The sequence below is a fragment of the Pelophylax lessonae genome, assembly GCF_965119305.1.
Source record: "Pelophylax lessonae genome assembly, chromosome: 4".
NCBI classification, from domain to species: domain Eukaryota; kingdom Metazoa; phylum Chordata; class Amphibia; order Anura; family Ranidae; genus Pelophylax; species Pelophylax lessonae.
Genome location: NC_138771.1, coordinates 473,093,032 through 473,114,096, shown reverse-complemented (window position 1 = coordinate 473,114,096; position 21,065 = coordinate 473,093,032). Strand labels below are relative to the sequence as shown.

At 42.2% G+C, this 21,065-nt stretch overlaps 1 protein-coding gene across 1 annotated transcript in view; it reads right to left on the bottom strand.

Moving 5' to 3' along the window:
- Positions 1–21,065, bottom strand: part of PWP1 (PWP1 homolog, endonuclein) — a 100,660-nt gene that overhangs the window by 41,921 nt on the left and 37,674 nt on the right. Inside the window, exons 7-10 of the mRNA XM_082255447.1 lie at positions 17,634–17,764; positions 15,569–15,642; positions 3,964–4,060; positions 1,555–1,616 (exon numbers count right to left, since the gene is read on the bottom strand). Coding sequence (XP_082111573.1) covers positions 1,555–1,616; positions 3,964–4,060; positions 15,569–15,642; positions 17,634–17,764 — 364 coding nt within the window. The remainder of the gene's footprint in view (positions 1–1,554; positions 1,617–3,963; positions 4,061–15,568; positions 15,643–17,633; positions 17,765–21,065) is intronic.

The window sequence follows — 21,065 nt, the reverse complement described above, 5'->3', positions numbered from 1 at the left end:
TCATCTCACATACCCCTGAATGTTCTGATCCTTGAGATGTAAGTCTAAGAGTCTTTTGAAAGCCACCATACTACCCGCAGAAACCACCTCTTGTGGTAGAGAATTCCACAATCTTGTAGCCCTAACAGTAAAGAACCCCCCACGTTGCCTGAGGTTAAAACGCTTCTCCTCTAATCGCATTGTATGCCCTCGAGTCCTCATGCAATCCTTTCGAATGAACAGCTTTTTTTCTAAGCTGGGTTCCCGGCTGTGTCAGTGGCTTCTGGCACTTCCTGGTGTCCTGGCAGCATCACAGCTTCTCCCTTGTCACATCCGGCGGAAGCGGGGCGGTGCTAATGTTCGGGGCATGCATGCGCCTTCGTCAGGCGTTGCCTCGGAGGAATGCTGTCAGCCAGTAGGAATGATGTGGCTCAGACTGAGGCCAGGTTGTATGCGACCTTGCTAGACATTTAACTCGCAGTGACAGCCCTCGTCCAGTGGGATTATGCCGCTGCCAACCTAGTGCTGGCCAGACTGGAGTTACCAATGGATCTAGATTATACAGCCCGTCGCCCAGTCCGGCAGTTGATAGTAGATCTCACAGGAAAAGTCCAGGCGAAAGAAATTTCCTATCTAAAAAATTTTGCCAGGACCAAAGATCCCAGAGGAACCAGGTCCTTACTCCTGACTAGGCAGAAAAAAATGAGTGATTATAGAAGGAAGAGGTAGTGGGTGTAGCAGGAAGTTTTTTGATTGCCTAGTGTCCTACTCCTGTAGGGGGCAGCATAACCCACACTGTCAAGAATGACAGGAGCTGTATTCCTCAATGAACGAAAAAGATATATATATATATATATATATATATATATATATATATATATATATATATATATATATATATATATATATATATATATATAGTGTACTGGACATAGAAAATAAATGATCTCGAGTCACCATTTTTGTCACGCATGTTTTTCACTGTTTATTTTTTCACGCTTTGTATAAAAAAAATAAATAAATAAAAAAAAGTTTTTGGTTTGTTGATTAGTGCTGCACATTTTTAGTTGATATATCATTGTTGTTTTTAATTTTTGTATAATAGATAGTTCTTTAAGCATACTTGTAGCCTACAGGGGTTTTTACTTTCACAGTATATGAATTATACAATATCTGTATTACATAATATCTGTAATAGTCCATTAGCAGTGTTTTTTTTTCTTTTTTATAATAATATTTTTGGTTTAGTTTGTCTGCTGAGGAAAATGGATGTATGTGGTGGCTGTGAGGTCTTCCTTTTTTGCTGTGATGTTGAAATATGTAAAATATCAAAGTAAGATTTGCAGATCTTTAAAAAATAAACAGATAATTTACAAAGTACTGCCTAAATGTACATGTATGACATTTTAGTCATAGGTATCTGGGAGCACAGCTCTAGCTCAATAGGTCATGAGTTCTGTAAACCTTCTCAGCCTCAGGCTTCACCTATGCCACAAACTAACGCATTTCGCCCCCCCCCCCCCCCCCGGGGCCAAATCGCTGTGAAAGAGGTCCTTTCAGATCAGATTTACTTACTTATCAAAGGAGCCAGATATAAGGGTCTGTGCCTCGAAGGGATGGAACTGTAGCGTTTGTACCTACAAGATAAAATTTCATTATCCTAAGACAAATTCTAATAAGGGCATCAGAGAGCAATGTTACTTTGTCTTGAATGAACAAAATAGCAGTGCCCCTTAAAAAAAAAAAAAAAAAAAGACATTTGCCACTAATGGAAGGGGATCCCACTGTTCTTGCTAAAAGGCTAGTAATGTAAGGGGTTGCTTTTGATGATCATAGTTAGTATATGAAGTCCTTTTCAGGTCAAATTATTCATATTTATTCATATTTTTTTCAGTATTTGTATGCAAGCCAATTTGACCGGTAAAAGTGATGGTTAAGGGGGTTAATACAAACCCCAACAGTCAACGTTGTTATACAGTTTAAACCTTTTTTTACCCAAAAAGAATTTGCTATAAACGTTTAAAAAAGTGTTAACTGTTGAACTTTCAGTTGCTGCTTAACCACTTGCCGACCGCCGCAAGTAGATATACTGCGGCGGTCAGCCGCGGCCAGGCAAAGTGACGTATATATACGTCACTACCCTGTGACCGGCTTGTGAGCCAATAGCGGGCGAGCGCGCACCCGCCCCGGCTCGTTCACTGAGGAGTCCGCGCGCGTGACCGGCGGACCCGATGTCCGCCGGTCACACTACGATCGTCAGTAGAGAGGGAGAAAGGCGGGCGGCTTATGTAAACAAGCCGCCTGTCATTCTCCCCTGTGTAAAAATGGAGATCAGACGGTTCTACTATGTAGGACCGTTGATCTCTGTTTTTACAATAGTAGACATGTCCCATCACCTTTAGAAACACGCCCCTAGGACACACTTAACCCCTCCCTCTCCAATACAGTTAACCCCTTCCCTGCCAGTGTCCTTTTTACAGTAACAGTGCATATGTATAGCACTGATTACTGCAGTAATGTCACTGGTAACCCCAAAAGTGTCAAAAATGTCAGTCAAGGGTCCGATCTGTCCGCCGCAATGTCGCAGTCCCGCAAAAAAAAAAAAAAATCGCAGATCGCCGCCATTACTCGTTAAAAAAAAACACCAATAATTACAAAAATATCTTTCCCTTTGTTAGTAAACGCGATAACTTTTGCGCAAACCAATCAAAATATGCTTTTTGCGATTTTTTTTACCAAACATATGTAGCATAAAACAAATTGGCCGAAAATGTTAAAAAATTTTGATTTTTACATTTTTTTTGGGGAATTTCATATAAAAAATGTGAAAAATATTGTTATTTTTGCAAAATTTACGCTCTTTTTTTTGTTTATAGCGCATGATCAAAAAATCGCACAGGTGATCAAATACCACCAAAAGAAAGCTATGTTTGTGGGAAAAAAAAGGACATGAAATTCGTTTAGGTACAGCATCACACGACTGCACAATTGTCCGTTAAAGTCACGCAGTAAAAAAAAAAAATCGCAAAAAACCCCCTGGTCAGGAAGGGGGTAAAATCTTCCGGGGCTTAAGTGGTTAAAGTGGTTGTAAAGTATAATTTTTTTTTTTTTTTTAAATGACAAACATGTTATACTTACCTGCTCTGTGCAATAGAATTGCACAGAAGTGGACCTAATCCTCTTATGTCCCTGCCAGTGCTCCTGGCTTCTTATCGTCTCTGTGTGCCACCAAATGAAGCAGCTTCCTATGGTGGCACACCTGCAGGCTCGATCCTGAGCCATGGCACCTGAGCCCAGAGTTATAGACAGTGTGGCTCAGCCCTGCTCCCTCATCACAGGAGTTGACTGACAGCAGCAGGAGCCAATAGCTCCATCTGCCTCAACAGATCCTGTGAGAGCAAGGAGAGCAGTTACAGATGGGCACAGAGCTGAATCAAGTGAGGGGTCAGGTAAGTATAAAGGGGGTGATAGGGGCAATGCTTACATGTACACAGTTTTTACTTCCATAAAGGGACTACATTAGGGTAAATAATATTCAGGTTTTACAACCACTTTAAATTTCATCTTTACTATTCTACAGCAATGCATCTCTAAACTTGATAAAAAAAAAACTAGACTGCTCCAGAAGAGTGAATACCCTAGAACAGCCCCCTCCCTCCTTGTGTGTTATAACCCTCTCCACTTTCAGCAGTGTCTAATTACTGCCTGTGCTGACCCAGCTCCCCTCACCACATAATTACCATTACTGAATGTACCCGCTGGGGAAAAAGAAAAGAGAATACTGTGGAGGGCCACTTGATGGCCAAGCCCAGCAGCAATCTCACTGTTATTGGTTGATCTAAACAAGTGAGGCTTTTATAGATAAATAACATGCATGAATTACAGTGAATTCAAGTCTAATCTCATGCCGAAATCTTTGTTTCAAATAAATGGTAACAGAGTAAAAAACATAACCAGTCATAAGAAGCGGTGTGTCTGTTATACCTTGTCTGTGTGCATTGTAAGCTTGGCAGCTGGTTTACCCAGGGACATATCCCAGAGAAGAACGGTGTTATCTGCAGAGGCACTGGCCAGGACATTTCTGGATAAAAAGAAGGAACAAATGGTCGTTAGTACAAGGGATACAACGCGTCGTTACACTATGAAAACTATGCAAATCTTAGTTTGGGATGACCAAAAACCCTTAGGAATTTGGGGATTGCAAGGAATAAAAAGCAATGTTTACAATGGTAGGTAAAAACCTAAAAGAGTTAAAACTCTTCAAGCTGAACTATGAGCAAACAGGTAAATCCATCATCACAGTGGAATAAAGCAATGTTACAAACAGTTTTCAAATACACCGCATTACCCTCGCCCAATAAATATAGAAAACTGATTTTGGGCGAGGGGAACGCAGTATTTGAGCAATATAATTTGCGCTCCAACACAGAAGCTTAGTCCCAAGGTATGAGATATCTGGTATAAGGTACGTAAGAAGTTTTGCCAGAAGACACTTCTAGAATCTCTCAAACAAAAGTTCATACCTGCTGGCAAATATTTGTTTTTAAGCCTGGTCTCTGCTTTAGGGTGGAGGCAGATTTACCTGCTAAAGGATTTGTAGTTCTGTCCAGTCCTGAGATTTATACAACCTTGCCAGACAATAAAGCAAGGCTGGTGACCAGACTTTTTCTGCTTAATTTAGGTAAAGCAGCTTGGGTCTCCTGCTAGGCCCTGCCATTGACATAACAATAAATAGGGAGCAAAAACAATGAACCTAGCAGAATGCTCTCCTCTTCTTCTCAGGATGTTCTTTGTCAGTATATTTGCATGCAGCACACCTGATTGGCTCAGTGGGGATTTGAAGAGGGTCAGAAGAAGTAAAGGACATATATACCCTGGAGGTGGCGAATGCCACCTTTACAAGGTAGCTTATGGAGTGCTTATGGAGCACTGGAACAGAGGAAGGGTAGGAGATATGGGCCGCCATAGTAGTGGGAATAATACCTACATTCAAAGGGGTAGCTGGTATGAGTAATCCGGTAGGGGAGTGGTTGAGGGTGCGAACAGGGTCTCTTTCAGGAGCTTGCAAAATTAATTTGAGCAGATGTCTGCCACATGGATTAAAAATCACTAATGAAAACAAACTTTACAGCACATAATTCACAACACATTCATTTGGTGCAGTCCTAGCGCAAAAAGCTCTGTTCTCTGAAAAATGTGAGGCAGGCAGCATTTATCAAATTGCAGTGTACCTTAAGGTTTTCCAAACTCCCAATATCATCACTAAAAAACACTCCAGGGAAGAAGCTGCTGCTATGAATATAATCAAATAATTAAAAATGTATAAAATCCTGGCTCTGCTATATACTCCAAAATCATTACATAGAAGGAACTTCCAGTGGAAATCTAAGCACATAAAAACTAAATAACAATAAATGTGCCTTTGTCAGGGCTTTTTTCAGCTGCAACTTGGTGGAACTCAGTTCCACCACCTCTGGCTCAGGCCCTCTCCTCCCTGCTCACCACTATCACATGTAAACACAGAAGTCCAACTTCAGTGTTTACAAGTGACAGCTTGTCTCCCAACGGCTCCCCCAGATCTGATCTCCTGAGTGGCACCCACTGAGTGCAGGGTGGTGACAGGGGAGATGCAGGTGCCCAGGGTGCCGTGTAGATGCCTACACCCTCCGAGTGTGAGAGAGGGGGGAGACAAATACAGTGTGCGGGGAGGTACTAGAGCCGACTGGGTGCTTCAGCTTAATACAGTAACAAAAGTAAGACATGTGGAAGATAATGGAGCTTTTAAAGAGGTGAGGAGAAGATGGGGCAGTGGAGAGGGGGTTGCATGCAGAGGTCAGAGCTGAAGAGGGGTGAAAATGGGATGTTGATAGAAATACAGTAAGCAGCTGTGGAAGGCGGCTGAACTCTGTACTCTGCACGCTATTTGGAGTTCACCTCCAAACTCTGCACTATGTACGTAGCGCACTCCCTAACTCTGCACTCGGTGAGCAACCCCCCACCCCCAAACTCTGCACTCTGTACGTAATACACTCCTTGTATTCAATGCCCCTTTAAGACCCTCCCACTGTTAGTGAAATTTAACCACACCCACTATTTTATGCAGTTTGGAGGGTGTGTGTGTTTGGGGGGGGAAGGGGGTTTTGGGGGTTCGTGGTTGAGTTCTTGTACCTATTTTCTGAGAAAAAAAAGCTCTAACCGTTATTAACAATACAAAATAGCAAATCTATAAATCAATAAAACCACAATTAATAAAAACAAATATGCATGCATTTTGCTATATTGTATTGGTAAAGTGTAACTCCACTTTTGTTGAGAAAAAAACATTCTCTTCTGGGTGATCTATGTACATTGTAAGGATTAGAACAACCTTTGTTGCAGATTTCTACCTTTTGTTACTCTGAAGAAATCACGGTTTGTTCCTCTGTGCCCCTGTGCTGAGTGGGTCTAATGGGACTGATTTCATAATTCTCAATCAGCTGTGCAGCTGCAGAGCACTAAGGAGGAAATCTGCTGGGCCCGCATCCCCCTTTAGACGTGTTCCTATTAGGCGTATTTCCCAAAAAATTACATTTTTGTTCCAGGGAATGCCTGAAATCTGACTTGTATCTTAGGACGACTTCTGGGAAAATTGGTGAGCCAATCAGACAAGAAGGAAATGTTTCTGGGGCATGGTCAGTACACATTCTGTGTACAGAACAACCCCAGGTAGCCATATTACATTGTGTTTTCAGAAAACTACAGTGGCTGCAGATTGGAAAGGAAATGTCATTTTTAATAACATTCAATTACAATATGATTTGTGTTGCAATTGTATACGCTATAATATTTTTCTTTATTAGCAAATTTTTTTTCCCCATGAAAGTGGAGTTACCCTTTAACCACTTGCCGACCGCTCACGTTGAGAGTACTGCGGCCTCTCGGCGGCGCGCGCTGTATTCAGACACAGCGGGAGTCGGGCCAGTGATCACCGCCGCTCTTCCCCGATTGTCGGGGATCGAGTGTGGAAATTCGCCCACTTGTGTAAACAAAACGGGCGGATCTCCTATGTGACAGACAGTGACAGATTACAGGATTCAGCATAGCTGAACCTGCGATCTGTGTCACACAATCCCCTCCCCCCACACACGTCAGTAAGCACCAGGCATACATTTAACCCCTTGATCACCAATAAAGTTAACCCCTTCCCTGCCAGTGCCATTATTACAGTAACAGTGCATATTTATAGCACTGATTACTGTAGTAATGTCACTGGTACCCCCAAAAGTGTCAAAAATGTCAGTTAGGGGTCTGATCTGTCCAACGCAATGTCGCAGTCTCGCAAAAAAAAAAAAAAAAAAAAAAAAATCGCAGATCGCCGCCATTACTAGTAAAAAAATAAATAAAAATGACAAATCTTTCCAGTAGTTGGTAAACGTGATAACTTTTGCGCAAACCAATTAAAATACGCTTATTGTGATTTTTTTTTTTTTTAAATGAGTTGTAAAGTCAGAAGGTTTTTTATCTTAATGCATTCTATGCAATAATTTAAAAACCTGTGTGCAGCAGCCCCCCCCCCTCGGCCCCCCTAATACTTACCTTAGACCTATCTCTGTCCAGAGATGTCAACAAGTGTCTCGGCTGTCCGAGACTTTCCCTCCTGATTAGCTGAGACACAGCAGTGATGCCATTGGCTCAAAGTCCGTCAACAAATCAGGAGAAAGAGGGCGGGGGCGGAGCTCTGTGTCTGAATGGACACAGGGAGCTGTGACTCGGCTCGGGTGCCCCCATAGCAATCTGCTTGCTGTGGGGGCACTCCCCAGGAGGGAGAGGCCAGGAGCACAGAAGAGGGACCCAAGAAGAGGTGGATCCAGGCTTCTCCGTGAAAATCCACTGCAACAGAGCAGGTGTGTATAACGTGTTTTTATTGTGAGGAAAAAAAAAGGAGATGGTACAATCACTTTAAAGTATTTTTCTAGCAAAAAAAGGCCTGGTCTTCAAGTGGTTAGTTTTCCACTGGAAGTTCCTTCTATGTAATGATTTTTGAAGTATATAGCAGAAGAGTAGAGGCACAGCCAGGCTTTTATATATTTTTTATTGTGTACCTACAGTAAAAAGCTGCAAGGTGGGCAGAATATTCTGGGCAACTAAAAAAGCCTGCCACTGCCCTATAAAGAAACCTGCAAGAGATTAATATTAATGCGCAAGGATAGCTGAACAATGTATAGAGTTCTAGTCTGTACCATCCTAGTGAGATCCCTTTTCAGAACTGCTGTTGCCATTATGCAGCTGTCCAAAGCAGGAAATCAAGCCATGTGTTCCAGTTGTGCCCTATATCATACTGGCTCCCAGTGGTTGCATGGGCTGCTATAGTGACAGTTAAGCCTATGTTTAAAAGCCAGAGATGTACAGTAATATTTAAGACACACAGATTTAGGATCAAACGTTATAATGCAAGAAAGAAAAAAAGCATCCCAACAAAACACAATTATAATAAACATTTCCTGGAATAAAAGGGAGGGTATTAAAAGCATATTTTGCTCCCCCGTCAGCCACAGATCTAAAATGTGCTTTTCATCAAGCAAATTGCATGAAATGTTTCTTAATGGATTGTAAAAAGCAGAAGCAGACAAGCCATCAGTCAGAATTAAATAAGTGCTTTCAGCGTGCAGTAGTATAAATATATTGGAAGTAAAAGCTACTGAATGATTAATGGTTTATGTTTGAGGCAACTACTTATTAGGCAATACCTGCAACCTTTAACCTATAGGTGAGCCAGAATGATGCACTGGCTATAAACAAGTATCTAGTCTCCACGAAGTAAATACGTTGAGGCATGGAACCTACCTCCACTGCAAAATATGGTCTTTGAACACATTTTTAAACCTCAAAAATTAACTTCTCTAATTTGTATCTCTAATTTGTTAAATATCAACTTCCTCTATGGAAGATTTACCCCCTTCATGACCAGGCCATGTGTTGCGATACGCCACTGTGCTACTTTAACTGACAATTGCGGGGTTGTGCGATGCTGTATCCAAATATGTCCTTTATTTCCCCCATAGAGCTTTCTTTTGGTGGTATTTGATCACCTCTGCAGTTTTGATTTTTTGTGCAATAAATTAAAAAAGCCAATTTTATAAAAAAAAAAAAAAAAATTTTAACCGCTTGCCGACTGCTCACAGTATATTTACTGCGGCAGTCAGCCTCTCACAGGCAGAGTGACGTAGGTCTACGTCGCTAGCCTGTGAGGCTCTGGGGAGCGAGCGCGCGCCCGCGGAGGCGCGCTCCCGTGCGGTCACGGACCCCCCCCGCGCGTGTGACTGGCGGACCCGATGTCCGCCGGTCACTCGGCGATCGTCGGGGGAGAGGGAGAAAGGCAGGCAGCTAGTGTAAACAAGCTGCCTGTCATTCTCCTCGGTGTAGACACTGATCACACGGATCTACTATGTAGATCCGTTGATCAGTGTCCTTACAGTTCAAGCCACAGCCAATCACAGTAGAAAGCACGCCCCTAGGGACACACACAGCCCCTCCCTCCCAAATAAAGTTAACCCCTTCACTACCAGTGTATTTTTACAGTAACAGTGCATATGTATAGCACTGATTACTGTAGAAATGTCACTGGTAACCCCAAAATTGTCAAAAATGTCAGTCAAGGGTCCGATCTGTCCGCCCCAATGTCGCAGTACCGCAAAAAAAAAAAATCGCAGATCGCCGCCATTACGCGTTAAAAAAAATCACCAAAAATGACAAAAATCTTTCCCCTTGTTAGTAAACGCGATAACTTTTGCGCAAACCAATAAAAATACGCTTTTTGCGATTTTTTTTTACCAAACATATGTAGCATAAAACAAATTGGCCGAAAATGTTAAAAAATTTTGATTTTTACATTTTTTTGGGGGAATTTCATATAAAAAAATGTGAAAAATATTGTTATTTTTGCAAAATGTACGCTCTTTTTTTGTTTATAGCGCAAAAAGTAAAAATCGCACAGGTGATCAAATACCACCAAAAGAAAGCTCTGTTTGTGGGAAAAAAAGGACGTCAAATTCGTTTAGGTACAGCGTCGCACGACCGCGCAATTGTCCGTTAAAGTCACGCAGTGCCGAATCGCAAAATACCCCCTGGTCGTTTAGCAGGAAAATCCTCCGGGGCTTAAGTGGTTAAATTTCTTCATCAATTTAGCTCAATATGTATTCTGCTACATATTCTTGGTAAAAAAAAAAAACAAACAAACCAATAAGCGTATACAGATTTTTTGTGCAAAAGTTATAGCGTCTACATACCATGGGATATTTTTATTTAAAACATTTTTTTTTTACTAAGAATGGAGGCGATCAGCAACTTTTAGTGGGACTGCGATATTGTGGCAGCCAAATCATACACTGACACTTTTTGGGGACCAGTGACACCAATACAATGATCAGTGCTAAAAAAATATGCACTGTAACTGTACTAATGACACTGGCTGGGAAGGGGTTAACATCAGGGGCGATGAAAGGGTTAACGGTGTGCCTAGCTAGTGTTTTTGTGTACTATGGGAGGTGCTTTCAGCTAGGGAAAGACATGAATCCTTGGTCCCTGCTTTGCAGAAACACAGGATCCATGCCTTCCCTACTGACAGAATGGCGAACTGCCTTGTTTACATAGGCAAATCGCCATTCTGCCTCTGTACAGAAGGATCAGTGGGTGCCAGCAGACATCGAGTCCGCGGTACCCACCAATCAGCTCCCGCTGTGTATAATCAAGCACAAAAAATTGCCGTTGATCCTGCCAGAAAACCAGTGTTGCCCTGGGTACTATGCAGGTTCATCTCAAATAATATTATCAACCCTGCAACCAGATAACCAGGGGTTTTTAAGAGTGCAGTTTAGGATCCAACTCTTCTTTACAGAAAGAAAAAAAAAAAAAAGGAATTTTGATTTACCCATAAATTCCACATCTTGGGAGTACAGCACAAGACACAGACAGAGTATTCATACACAATGGGTTATAGGCACGCAAATTCAGGTAAGTGGACGCTGGAACCATGCGATCCAGTTGCAGCACCGTTCCAAAAGAAGTGAATGCACGGCTTCCGGTGTGGTGCAGTATGATTTGAACGCATTTAAAATGAATGGGCTCAAATCGGACCGCAGGTTCCTGTGAGATTCCTAGTGTGAACTTGCCCGAAAGGTTTTACCCAAATAAATGTAACCTGATCATTGTAAGCACACCTGTCACTGGTAAATGGTTTGTCTCAACCCTCTAACTGCTACATCTGCAAGACAGCTTGTTAGGTTGAAAAAAATGAGATATTTGACTTGCCATAAAATTAATTTCTCTGATGTTCATTGATGGACACAGTTCCTGATCTTCTTAACCATTGGGTTATACTGCCCCCTACAGGAGGAGGACACTACGCAGAAAAAAGTCTGGCTACGACCATGGGCAGTCCCAGGGGGTATACTCTCTTTCTCTGCTATAGGTACTCAGTTTTGTTACAAGCAGTGTCAGAAGAATTACAACTCCACAGAGGGGTGGGTGCTGTGTCAGTCAATGAACATCAAAGAAATGGATTTTATGGTAAGTCATAAATCCCATTTTATCTTTCCTTCATTGGACGGACACAGCTCCTGATCTTCTTAACCATTACGACGACCCAAAGCAGTGTTAAACAAGAGGGGTAAGAACAGTGAAAAAACTCCCAAGGCTAACTTTAGCTAAGCAGGTAAACAGGAGCTCAACCAAAACAACTGGAGCTCACCTGAAAAAAAACAATATACCCTCAAAGAGGACCAAGTCCTCTAAACAGCAGCCTGCAAAAACCTTGCAGCCAAAACGAAGCATCCGCACATGCCAACACATTCCCTTTATAGAACTTTGTGAAAGTGTGCACTGATGACCAGGTGGTCACCTTTCAAACCTGCGTCACTGATGCCTGATGATGGAAGGCCCAGCAGGAGGCACTGAACGCCCGAGTAGAATGCGCCTTAATAGCGAAAGAAGGAACCTGACCCTTGATGGAATAGATCGGTCTGATCCATCTTGAAATGGTCACAGAGGAAGCGGACAACCCTTTCCAAGGCCCATCCGTGAGCAAAAATAGCAAGTCTGACTTCCTAAAAGACTCCATAGCTGCCAGGTACACCCTAAGTGCCCGGACCACATTCATGTCATGCAAAGCAATTTCCTTTGGATGTTTTGGGCTGGAACAAAGGGAACACAACACATTATCTTAATTCAAATGCAAATCAGGAACTACCTGAGGAAAGAACAGACAGAGGTGAAGAACCACCTTCTCTCTGTGAACCACCAAGTAAGGTGGACGACAGGATAACGCCGCCAATTCCGACACCCTGCACGTAGAGGTGATAGTCACCAAAAAGGCCACCTTCAGGGACAGCGTAAGCAGGTGAATTCCCTGAAGATTCTCAAAAGGAGGCTTCTGGAACACTGAGCACCAAATTGAGGTTCCAAGGCAGCAACAGAGACCACTGTTGGGTCAAGTGCCTAACTCCCTGAAGAAAAGTACATACCAGGGAGTATTTGGGAGTATTTGGCCAAGGGCAGTTAAAAGAAGACTGCTAAGGCTGACACCTGACCCTTGATATGGTAATACTCAAGGCCAGTTTCTGCTTAACTCCCTGTTGAAGGTCAAGATCCGAGCCACCGAAAAAAGCGAGGATGAACCCCAAGAGACTTACACCATGCAATGAGCATCTTCCGCATACAATGGTAGATCTTCCTAAAAGTGGATTTCCTAGCTTTTAACAGCGTTGTAATCACCAACTCAGACAAAACAACCTCTATCCATCAGCACCTGGCATTCAACAACCAAGCAGTCAAAGCCAGCGACTGTAAAGAGGAAGGAAGGTTGGTCCTTGGGACAGCAGATCTTCCCAGAAAGGAAGCTTTTAAGGAACGTCCACAACCAGCCGCACCAGATTGGCGTACCAAGCCTGGCGAGGCCAGTCCAGAGCCACTAAGATGAACAGAATCCCTTCTGCCTTGATCCTGCATAGAAGTCTTGGCAGAAGCTAGAGAGGAAGGAAGGCTTAAATCAGATAATATTGACCCCACTGGGTCACCAGCAAATCTGTGAAGTCTGTCAGAGGATCCCGTGACCAAGCCACAAACCTCTGCACCTTTCTGTTGAGCCGAGACACCAACAGATCCACCTTGAGGATGCCCCACCGGAGACACAACTGATGAAACACCTACAGATGAAGGGACCACTCCCCTTGGTCCAACGCCTGCCGACTGAGGTAATCTACCTGCCAATTTTCCACCCCTGGAACGTGTACGGCGGGGAAGACTGGAACAAACCATTCTGCCCACTTTAGAATGCCTTAGGTAGACAAGATATTGAGTTGGAGAGTTCTTGAATGGAAATGGGCAAGTGGTACTTCCTCAAAGGAAACGGCTATTAGGCCTAGAACTCTCACAGAGAATCTCGGATGTCTCTTGGATCTCAATTCTTGAGCATAGACTTTCAGAGAAAGAATTTTCTTTTGCAGGACAAAGACTTGCTTGGGATGTGTCCAGGACCAGACCCAAGTATTCCAGGTAAAGTAAAGGCTGGAGAGCAGATTTGTTAAAATTGATTTAACCAGCAGCCTGAGAGCATTCGAATTGTCCTTTAGACATTTCCTGACAGCTGGAAGGAACAGGAGTCCTTCAGAAGAAGATAATCTAGACCAGCTCTCAAAATTAGTGGGGCGGACTGGGCTGACCTTTTCCTGGCTGATCGCTTCTGGGCGAAGCGGTGCGGCCATCATAGAGGCCAGGAGGGCTGCTCTGATGCCCTGTAAAAAAAGGCTGCACCACTTCTGCCAGAAGCGATCAGCCAGGAAACTGTCAGGAGGATCTGGCCGCCAGATCCAACAGAGCCTGGATCTCCCCTGTTACACAGCTTCTATGTAAATAGCTGGCCGCTGTCAAACTAGGTCTGCCTCCTGGACCAGCATTGGACCAGTGTGCTGTCTATTAGTAGCCGGTCCATTAGGCTGGACTTTGTTTGACAGTGGCTGACTATTCAGGTGGTAGCTGTGTAACAGCAGGAGATCCCTGCTCTGTGTGATCTGCTGCCAGATCCTCTTGACAGTTTCCTCCCGATTCCTCCCTGCTGCACTGATGGGCAAAGATAGGCTGCACTGATGGGCAAAGATAGGCTGCACTGATGGGCAAAGATAGGCTGCACTGATGGGCAAAGATAGGCTGCACTGATGGGCAAAGATAGGCTGCACTGATGGGCAAAGATAGGCTGCACTGATAGGCAAAGATAGGCTGCACTGATGGGCAAAGATAGGCTGCACTGATGGGCAAAGATAGGCTGCACTGATGGGCAAAGATAGGCTGCACTGATGGGCACTGGTGGCCACTGATAGGCTGCACACATGGCCACTGATGAGGTGGCACTGATGAGCACTGATAAGGCTGCACTGATATGCTGCACTAATGGCCACTGACAGGGCGGCAATGATGGGTACTATTAAACTGAACTGATGGGCACTAATGAGACTGCACTTATAAGGCAGCACTGATATGCTGTACTGATGGGCACTGATACTGCACTGATGAGGCTGTGTTTAGGGGTAGACTTAGGAGCAGGCAGAGTAGGGGTTGGTTGGGGCAACTGGTGGCAAGTAACTCTTGAGGCCTGGCTAGTGGTTTAGGACTTGAAATTTTGAGCCCCGATCTAGACAGCATGTGAATTGGATGCCCTGAGTTCGGAAATGGACAAGCAGAGGTGCTAAGACTCTGGCATAGACCGAGGATAAACAAAAGGCCAATGTAACAAACTGGAAGTGATTGTCTGCCCCTGCGAATTGCAAAAAGCGCTGATGAGATCGGTAAATGGAAACATACAGGTAGGCATCTTGAATGTCCAGGGATGCCGTGTAGTTCTCTCGTCTTATAGAGGCATTACCAACCTTGTAGATTCAATGCTAAAATTTGGAATCTGAAGAAATCTGTTGGAGGGAAGTCCTGAATAGGATTAATATCCTCATTGAGTTTTGGTATCGTAAACAGGTTTGAGTACAATCCTTTGAACCTGTCTTGTGGCGGTAATGGCACAACAACTTGATGGAGATGGTTCAGGGAATTCTGTAAATGTCTTTGGGCAGAAAAAAAAATAGCAGTGGACGGGTGTCCATTGTGAAGAGGGCTTTACTTGACACTGAATTGAATTGTCTGAAGTGGTGGTTACTGGATATACATTAACCTCCCTATACTTTAGCTGTGTACATAGGCAAAGCATAACAATATGGGAGGTTGAAACAAAGTAGGAGGAGGTGTTGTATTCTTCTAACATGCATAATACTCTTCAACCCCGTCTTTCCCTAAAAAGACGCAAGAACCCTTTTTCCCCTTTTATTCTATGGCTCAACCCAAGCAATACATATTAGCAAAATCACAGGTTCCAAGTGGAGATGTGTCACAGTCTAAATATTAGGCATTTTAGGGCTCATTACATTTTTCGGCGGATCAGAAATCACATAACTTATTCCATTATAACAGTTGCTGCTGGTACATATAGCCATCAATCTGCCTGCAACGGTAATGTACAATGATTAAGAATAAATAAATAAAAGACCAAGATTTAACACACTCAGCAGCCATTTACCTGATATGCCTGTTCCATGAGAGATCTAGAACTGCATCGGAATGACCTTCCTGCGTTTCCTCTGATGAGGCTCCCTGTGAACACAATCACAGTGGTGTATTTTCAAGCAAAAGGATTAAGAACATATTTCTTAGTACTAAGTACAAGCATCCATGTGGAGATGATGCTCACTTGAAGTTTGTTCTCAGCGCCTAGAACGTGTACTGCCATAACAAGCCAAATCTGTACCCAACCAAAAGACTTCTATTTATTAATATTATATATACACTTTAGTCTTATAAAAAAGAGTTGGCACTAACACAGTGATTAGAGTCATGCAAATGTCTAGAATGTATTTCACTAATGATAGTCAAAGATTGAAAAACAATAAATAAAGAAGAAACCTATATATCCCAATTATATCCAACAATATGATAATACATTTAGGGTCCATTCACACTAGCGCGACTTGGTCGCCTGACAAGTCGCGGTCGGTCGCCTGCCATCGATTAGCTCAGGACCCGTTCTAATAGGAGCGACACAAGTCACTCAGACTTAGAAAAAGGGTCCTGTACTACTTTGGGGCGACTTGCATTGACTTCAATTATATGAAGTCCGTGCATGTCGCCCCAGCAAGTCGTGTCGCCCCTGTCTGAATGGGCTCTTAATAAACATCTATAGCCCCTGTTAGGGGAATATTATTCCCCCTCTAAGGTAAGGCTTGGTTCTTCTTATAGACCTGGTCATGTATAATTGACATTTAATCTAAATAAAGTACATATATAAAATAACCTGTAATCATTTCATATTTTTATTTAGTATTTATTAGAAAAGGGATAGGTTAGACCTGTTAGGGATTAACTGGAGAGGGAGCACAGAGATCAATTTTAAAACCAGCTAAATACATTCTAGGTTAATACAAAGTATCTAAAGTTAGTATGTTTTCTTCAGAAAACAGCAGCAGCCTAAATAGAAAAGCCAATACCCTGTCAGCATGCTACAGAGAAGGATTCCTTGCTCTTTGTGTAGAGACAGTGGTCTCTGCCAATGTATGAAACGCAGTGCCCGATTTAGACCTTGGGGGGCCCATGACACTTAAAGGTCAGGGGCCCCCTAGTCTCTGCATATTTTGTCTGACACTCTGCTTTGTCATTCTGGCCAAATTCAGCCAATCTCATACTTTCTGGTAAAATTTGCCCCTTTGCCCCCTTTTAAATCCGGCACTAATGAAACATACCCCCTAAACATATGGCCCTGTAATAAGCAAAGCTCATCCTCCCTGTTGATTGGAGAGCCCTGGCTTTGACACACCAGGGGGTGTGTTAGTCCTCTACAGGGCGAGCTCTGTTTCAATACAGAGAAAACACAGATCTTTTTCTACATCATGCTGGCAGGAGACAGGCTTTTCCATTCAGGCTGTAGCTTCTTTTAAAAGAAAACATACTGTAAGACTTTGCACACCTTTCGTTTTGAGAAGCCCAGAATGTATTCAGTGGATCTATACAGAAAGCTTAGTTTGAATTTATATGTTCCCAATCGGGAAGCAAGAAAATTAATTGTCCAGTATTGGTTCTCAACATAGCAATGCTAACAGGTATGAGGGTGTGCTAACTGTAGAAGCCAATGGCCAACTTACATCACTTTAGAGCAGTCAGAATACTAAAACACTTGTGGTTTACAACAATTTGCACATTGCTCTCTGCTTTATTATACAAGTCCCCATAAGAAACTAAAAAAAAAGACAATATATTTGAAAGAAATAATTTTATATTCTTGCAGGCCACAAACAAAATAAAATCCACCAAATATCAGAATTTCTGATGAGCCCAGATTGCTCACTAAAGACCATTTCCCTGTGTAGCAATTGATGGTCTAATATTCCCCCCCTCCCAGTAAATTCAGCAAAGTATAAATAACCGAACACTGCTGCACGGCCTGACACTTCCCTCCAATCTGTTTCTCATCAACTACAGTAACCACATTGGCATTTATTGGTGATATGGCAATCCCCTTCCATTAACCGCGGGATGTAACTGGCCCATGATGGGTTATATCTGGAAAAAGAAACCTAGTCTTAGAATATTACCTTCTTCCCTTTCTTTTTCTTCTTTTTAATTGGTTTGCTTCCCAGGGAGAACACAGGCTCCAAGCAGTCAACCAGATCGAGGTCCCACACGTCAATGACAGGGGTCATGTTACCGACGGCAACGTAGTTTCCTGGTGAAATTCAAGTCAGCGGAACATAAATAATGAGGAAGTTTGAAGTGGAACTGTGCTTTGAGTGAAATGTCATCTACATAGCACAATGTAAGCTTTACTGTTCCTATACTGAAGAGAATTTAAAGAAGGACCAAGTTTATAGAGTGGGCTCTTCTAGGTGCCTGCCTACTCACCTGTGCCTGGGTATCTCTAAACCTCATGAAGTGTAATATGCAAACACTGAGCACAGCTTCTTCGGTTGATACTTGATCTTCGTCTTCCTACATCACATTTGGTAGCCAACAGAAGACATGAGATGGCCCTTGAAAGCTGTGGTCAATGTTAGCATAAGACCCCGTTCACACTGGGACGACTTGTCAGGCGACCGTCGCCTGACAAGTCGCCGTGGGTCGCCTGCCATAGAGTAGCACAGGACCCGTTCTAATAGGAGCGACACAAGTCGCTCCGACTTAGAAAAAGGGTCCTGTACTACTTTGGGGCGACCTGGAGCGACATGCATTGACTTCAATGATATGAAGTCCGTGCATGCCGCTCCGAGGTCGCGGGAAGTCAGGTCGCCTGTATGTGAACCGGCTCTTAAACAGCACCTGGATCTCCGAAATACATAGGTACTCACTTACATATAAAGAGAGCATGCAAGTAGGCACCAATACCAAACAGAAAATCTAGGTAATCTGATTAAAACCAAAAAACCAAATCTATTTAGGCTACATTCACACCTGAGCGTAGCGTTTTTCGCGCGTTTTTTACCGCGATTTTACCGCGATTTTTACCGCGATTTTTGTGCAGGCGTTTTTAGATTGAATAGAGATCAATGGAAAACGCCTGTAATCTGCCCAAAAAGAAGCTCATGTACTTTTTTGAGCGTTGGGCGTTTTGTATTCAGCGTCAAAACGCTCAGATGTGAACAGGGGCCATTGAAATGAATAGGATTTGTCTTTTTGAGCGTTTTGAGAGCTGATCCTAGAGCAGAAAAACGCCCCAAAACGCCTAGATGTGAACGGAGCCTTAGTTTTTGGGTGATTTGTTTACTTTGTGCTTGCAGCTTTTTTCATACTGTATATACACGTTTATCAGTGGTGCGCAGAATTAGTTGTAATCCGACTACGTACGGTAATTGCATTGACCATTTCTTTAGGCACCATGTATGATAAACTTGAGCCTTTCCACAGAATTGTATTAAAAAAAAAAATTTTTACGAGGTAGGTCAAAAGGTTTTTCTTCAAATCTTCCCAAATTGCTCAGCTTGGGACTGGAATGTAGAATGTGGTAACTCCTGTACATAGCCAGTTTGTACACACATAATAGGGCTAATGTAGAAAGGAGCTGGTTAACCTACCAGCAAATCTTTGCAGTTGGGGAAAGTAACAAGAAAACCCGAAGGCAACCCACAAGAACAAAGGCTGAACATGCAAAATCCATGCAGCATACAAGTGTTTGATGAAGCCTCAGCATTTCTAACAAATCTAGTAATATGAGTACACAACACTAAAACTTGCAATATACTAGCAGATGTTTGTATGAACATTCATAAGATTATTCTGATGTCTTGACAATCCTTTTTCAAAAGTACTTCAAAATATAATTTGCATTTTTGTTCAATACATTTTTTTTTCAAGATTAGGTTCCACAACCTGAATAATACAAAGTGGAAGTGAAAAAATAAATCAACATGTTTACATAAGCCAATGTTGCATTGCAAGAGGGCATAAAGCATTATGCAATGAAAACTGGAGTTGACCAGGGCATAAAGAGCAGAACGGGGTGTAGAAAAACAGTGCCTGGGTGGAAGGGGTGCCTTACATCCAGGGAGATGGAAAATAAAAAGAACAGAAGAACAGAAGAAAGAGGGTTCAGAGTACCTCTGGCTTTGTACAAGACCCTCCTTCACCACCAGTAAGGACCCTAATTTGGGTTCAGATAACACCTCCAGCCTAGTACAAGACCCCCAGCAAAAGCCTTCAGTTGCTTTTAAAATTCAATTAGCCTTTTGAGTGAGAGACTACTGTTAAGGCAAATTCCCCCTCTAAAAGTAAAGTCACATATATGCCCTTAATAACTGAGTACTTCTCAGTACTCTTTCCTAGTTCTTTTTGCCACGACACCAACCACACATGGAACCTTGCATTGTTATATCAACTACTTAAACATCCTGGCACATGAAGAAACTGCTACATATTACTTTTAGGCCTCTTGCACACAGAAGTAAAAAAAAACTCCACTTTTTTTTTACGAATTTGAAATGAGATGCATTGTTGTCTATGGAACCATGCACACCGCTGAGTAAAGATCAGTAATACAGTCTTGAGTACAGAGCAGTGAAACAAAAATAGAAAACTGTATATTTGAGTGCAGTAATTTACTCGCATATGCGTGTTTATGCGAGCATATTACAATATTGGCAATAAAGAATTTTACGTGTGTGTAATATTATATATATATATATATATATATATATATATATATATATATATATATATATATATATATATATATATATATATATATATATATATATATATATATATTCAATATTACTCAGGTCTTTACACACTGGGGTTGATTTACTAAAACTGGAGTATGCTAAATCTGACTGGGCTTTGCACAGAACCAAACGGCTTCCAGGTTTTTTTGTCAAAGCTTAACTGAACAAGCTGAATTTCGAAGCGGATTGGCTACCATGCACATCTACATCAGATTTTACACTCCCCAGTTTTAGAAAATGAACCCCAGTTTTTTTTACTCACAAACTTCAAAAATATCATACATTTTTACACCTGTGTGTAACTGGCCTTAGTGTCTTAAACCTGGTACACACGATGAGAATATCGGACGAATGATCATCCATTATTTGGGGGGTTTTTTGCATGCTAGTCTCATATTGAAAACAAATAGGTCATTAAAGTTTCAAAAATTCTCTTTAAAACTGAATGCAACGTCGAAAGTGATGTAATGTCCTGAATTCTATTGTAATGTATTCTTTCATTTTCCAAGCATGCGCGGTCTTGATCACTTGATTTATTTATTTATTTTTTTACAAATGCTATATTAATGAACACAAAAATAGTTCCTTCTGCTATCTTAACAAAAAAAAAATTGTGACTGTCCCTTTGGATATTTTTGTACGAACTGTCATGATCATCTCTCCAAAGCGGTGTACTAACAAATAGATTATCGGAAGATCACTCCAAATGGGTTTTTCCTCTGTTTTTCTCATTGTGTATACTCGGCTTTAGCCATTCAATGTGACAAAGTTCTTACGAACTATTTAATCTAGGCCTTTTGTGCATGCTTCTCT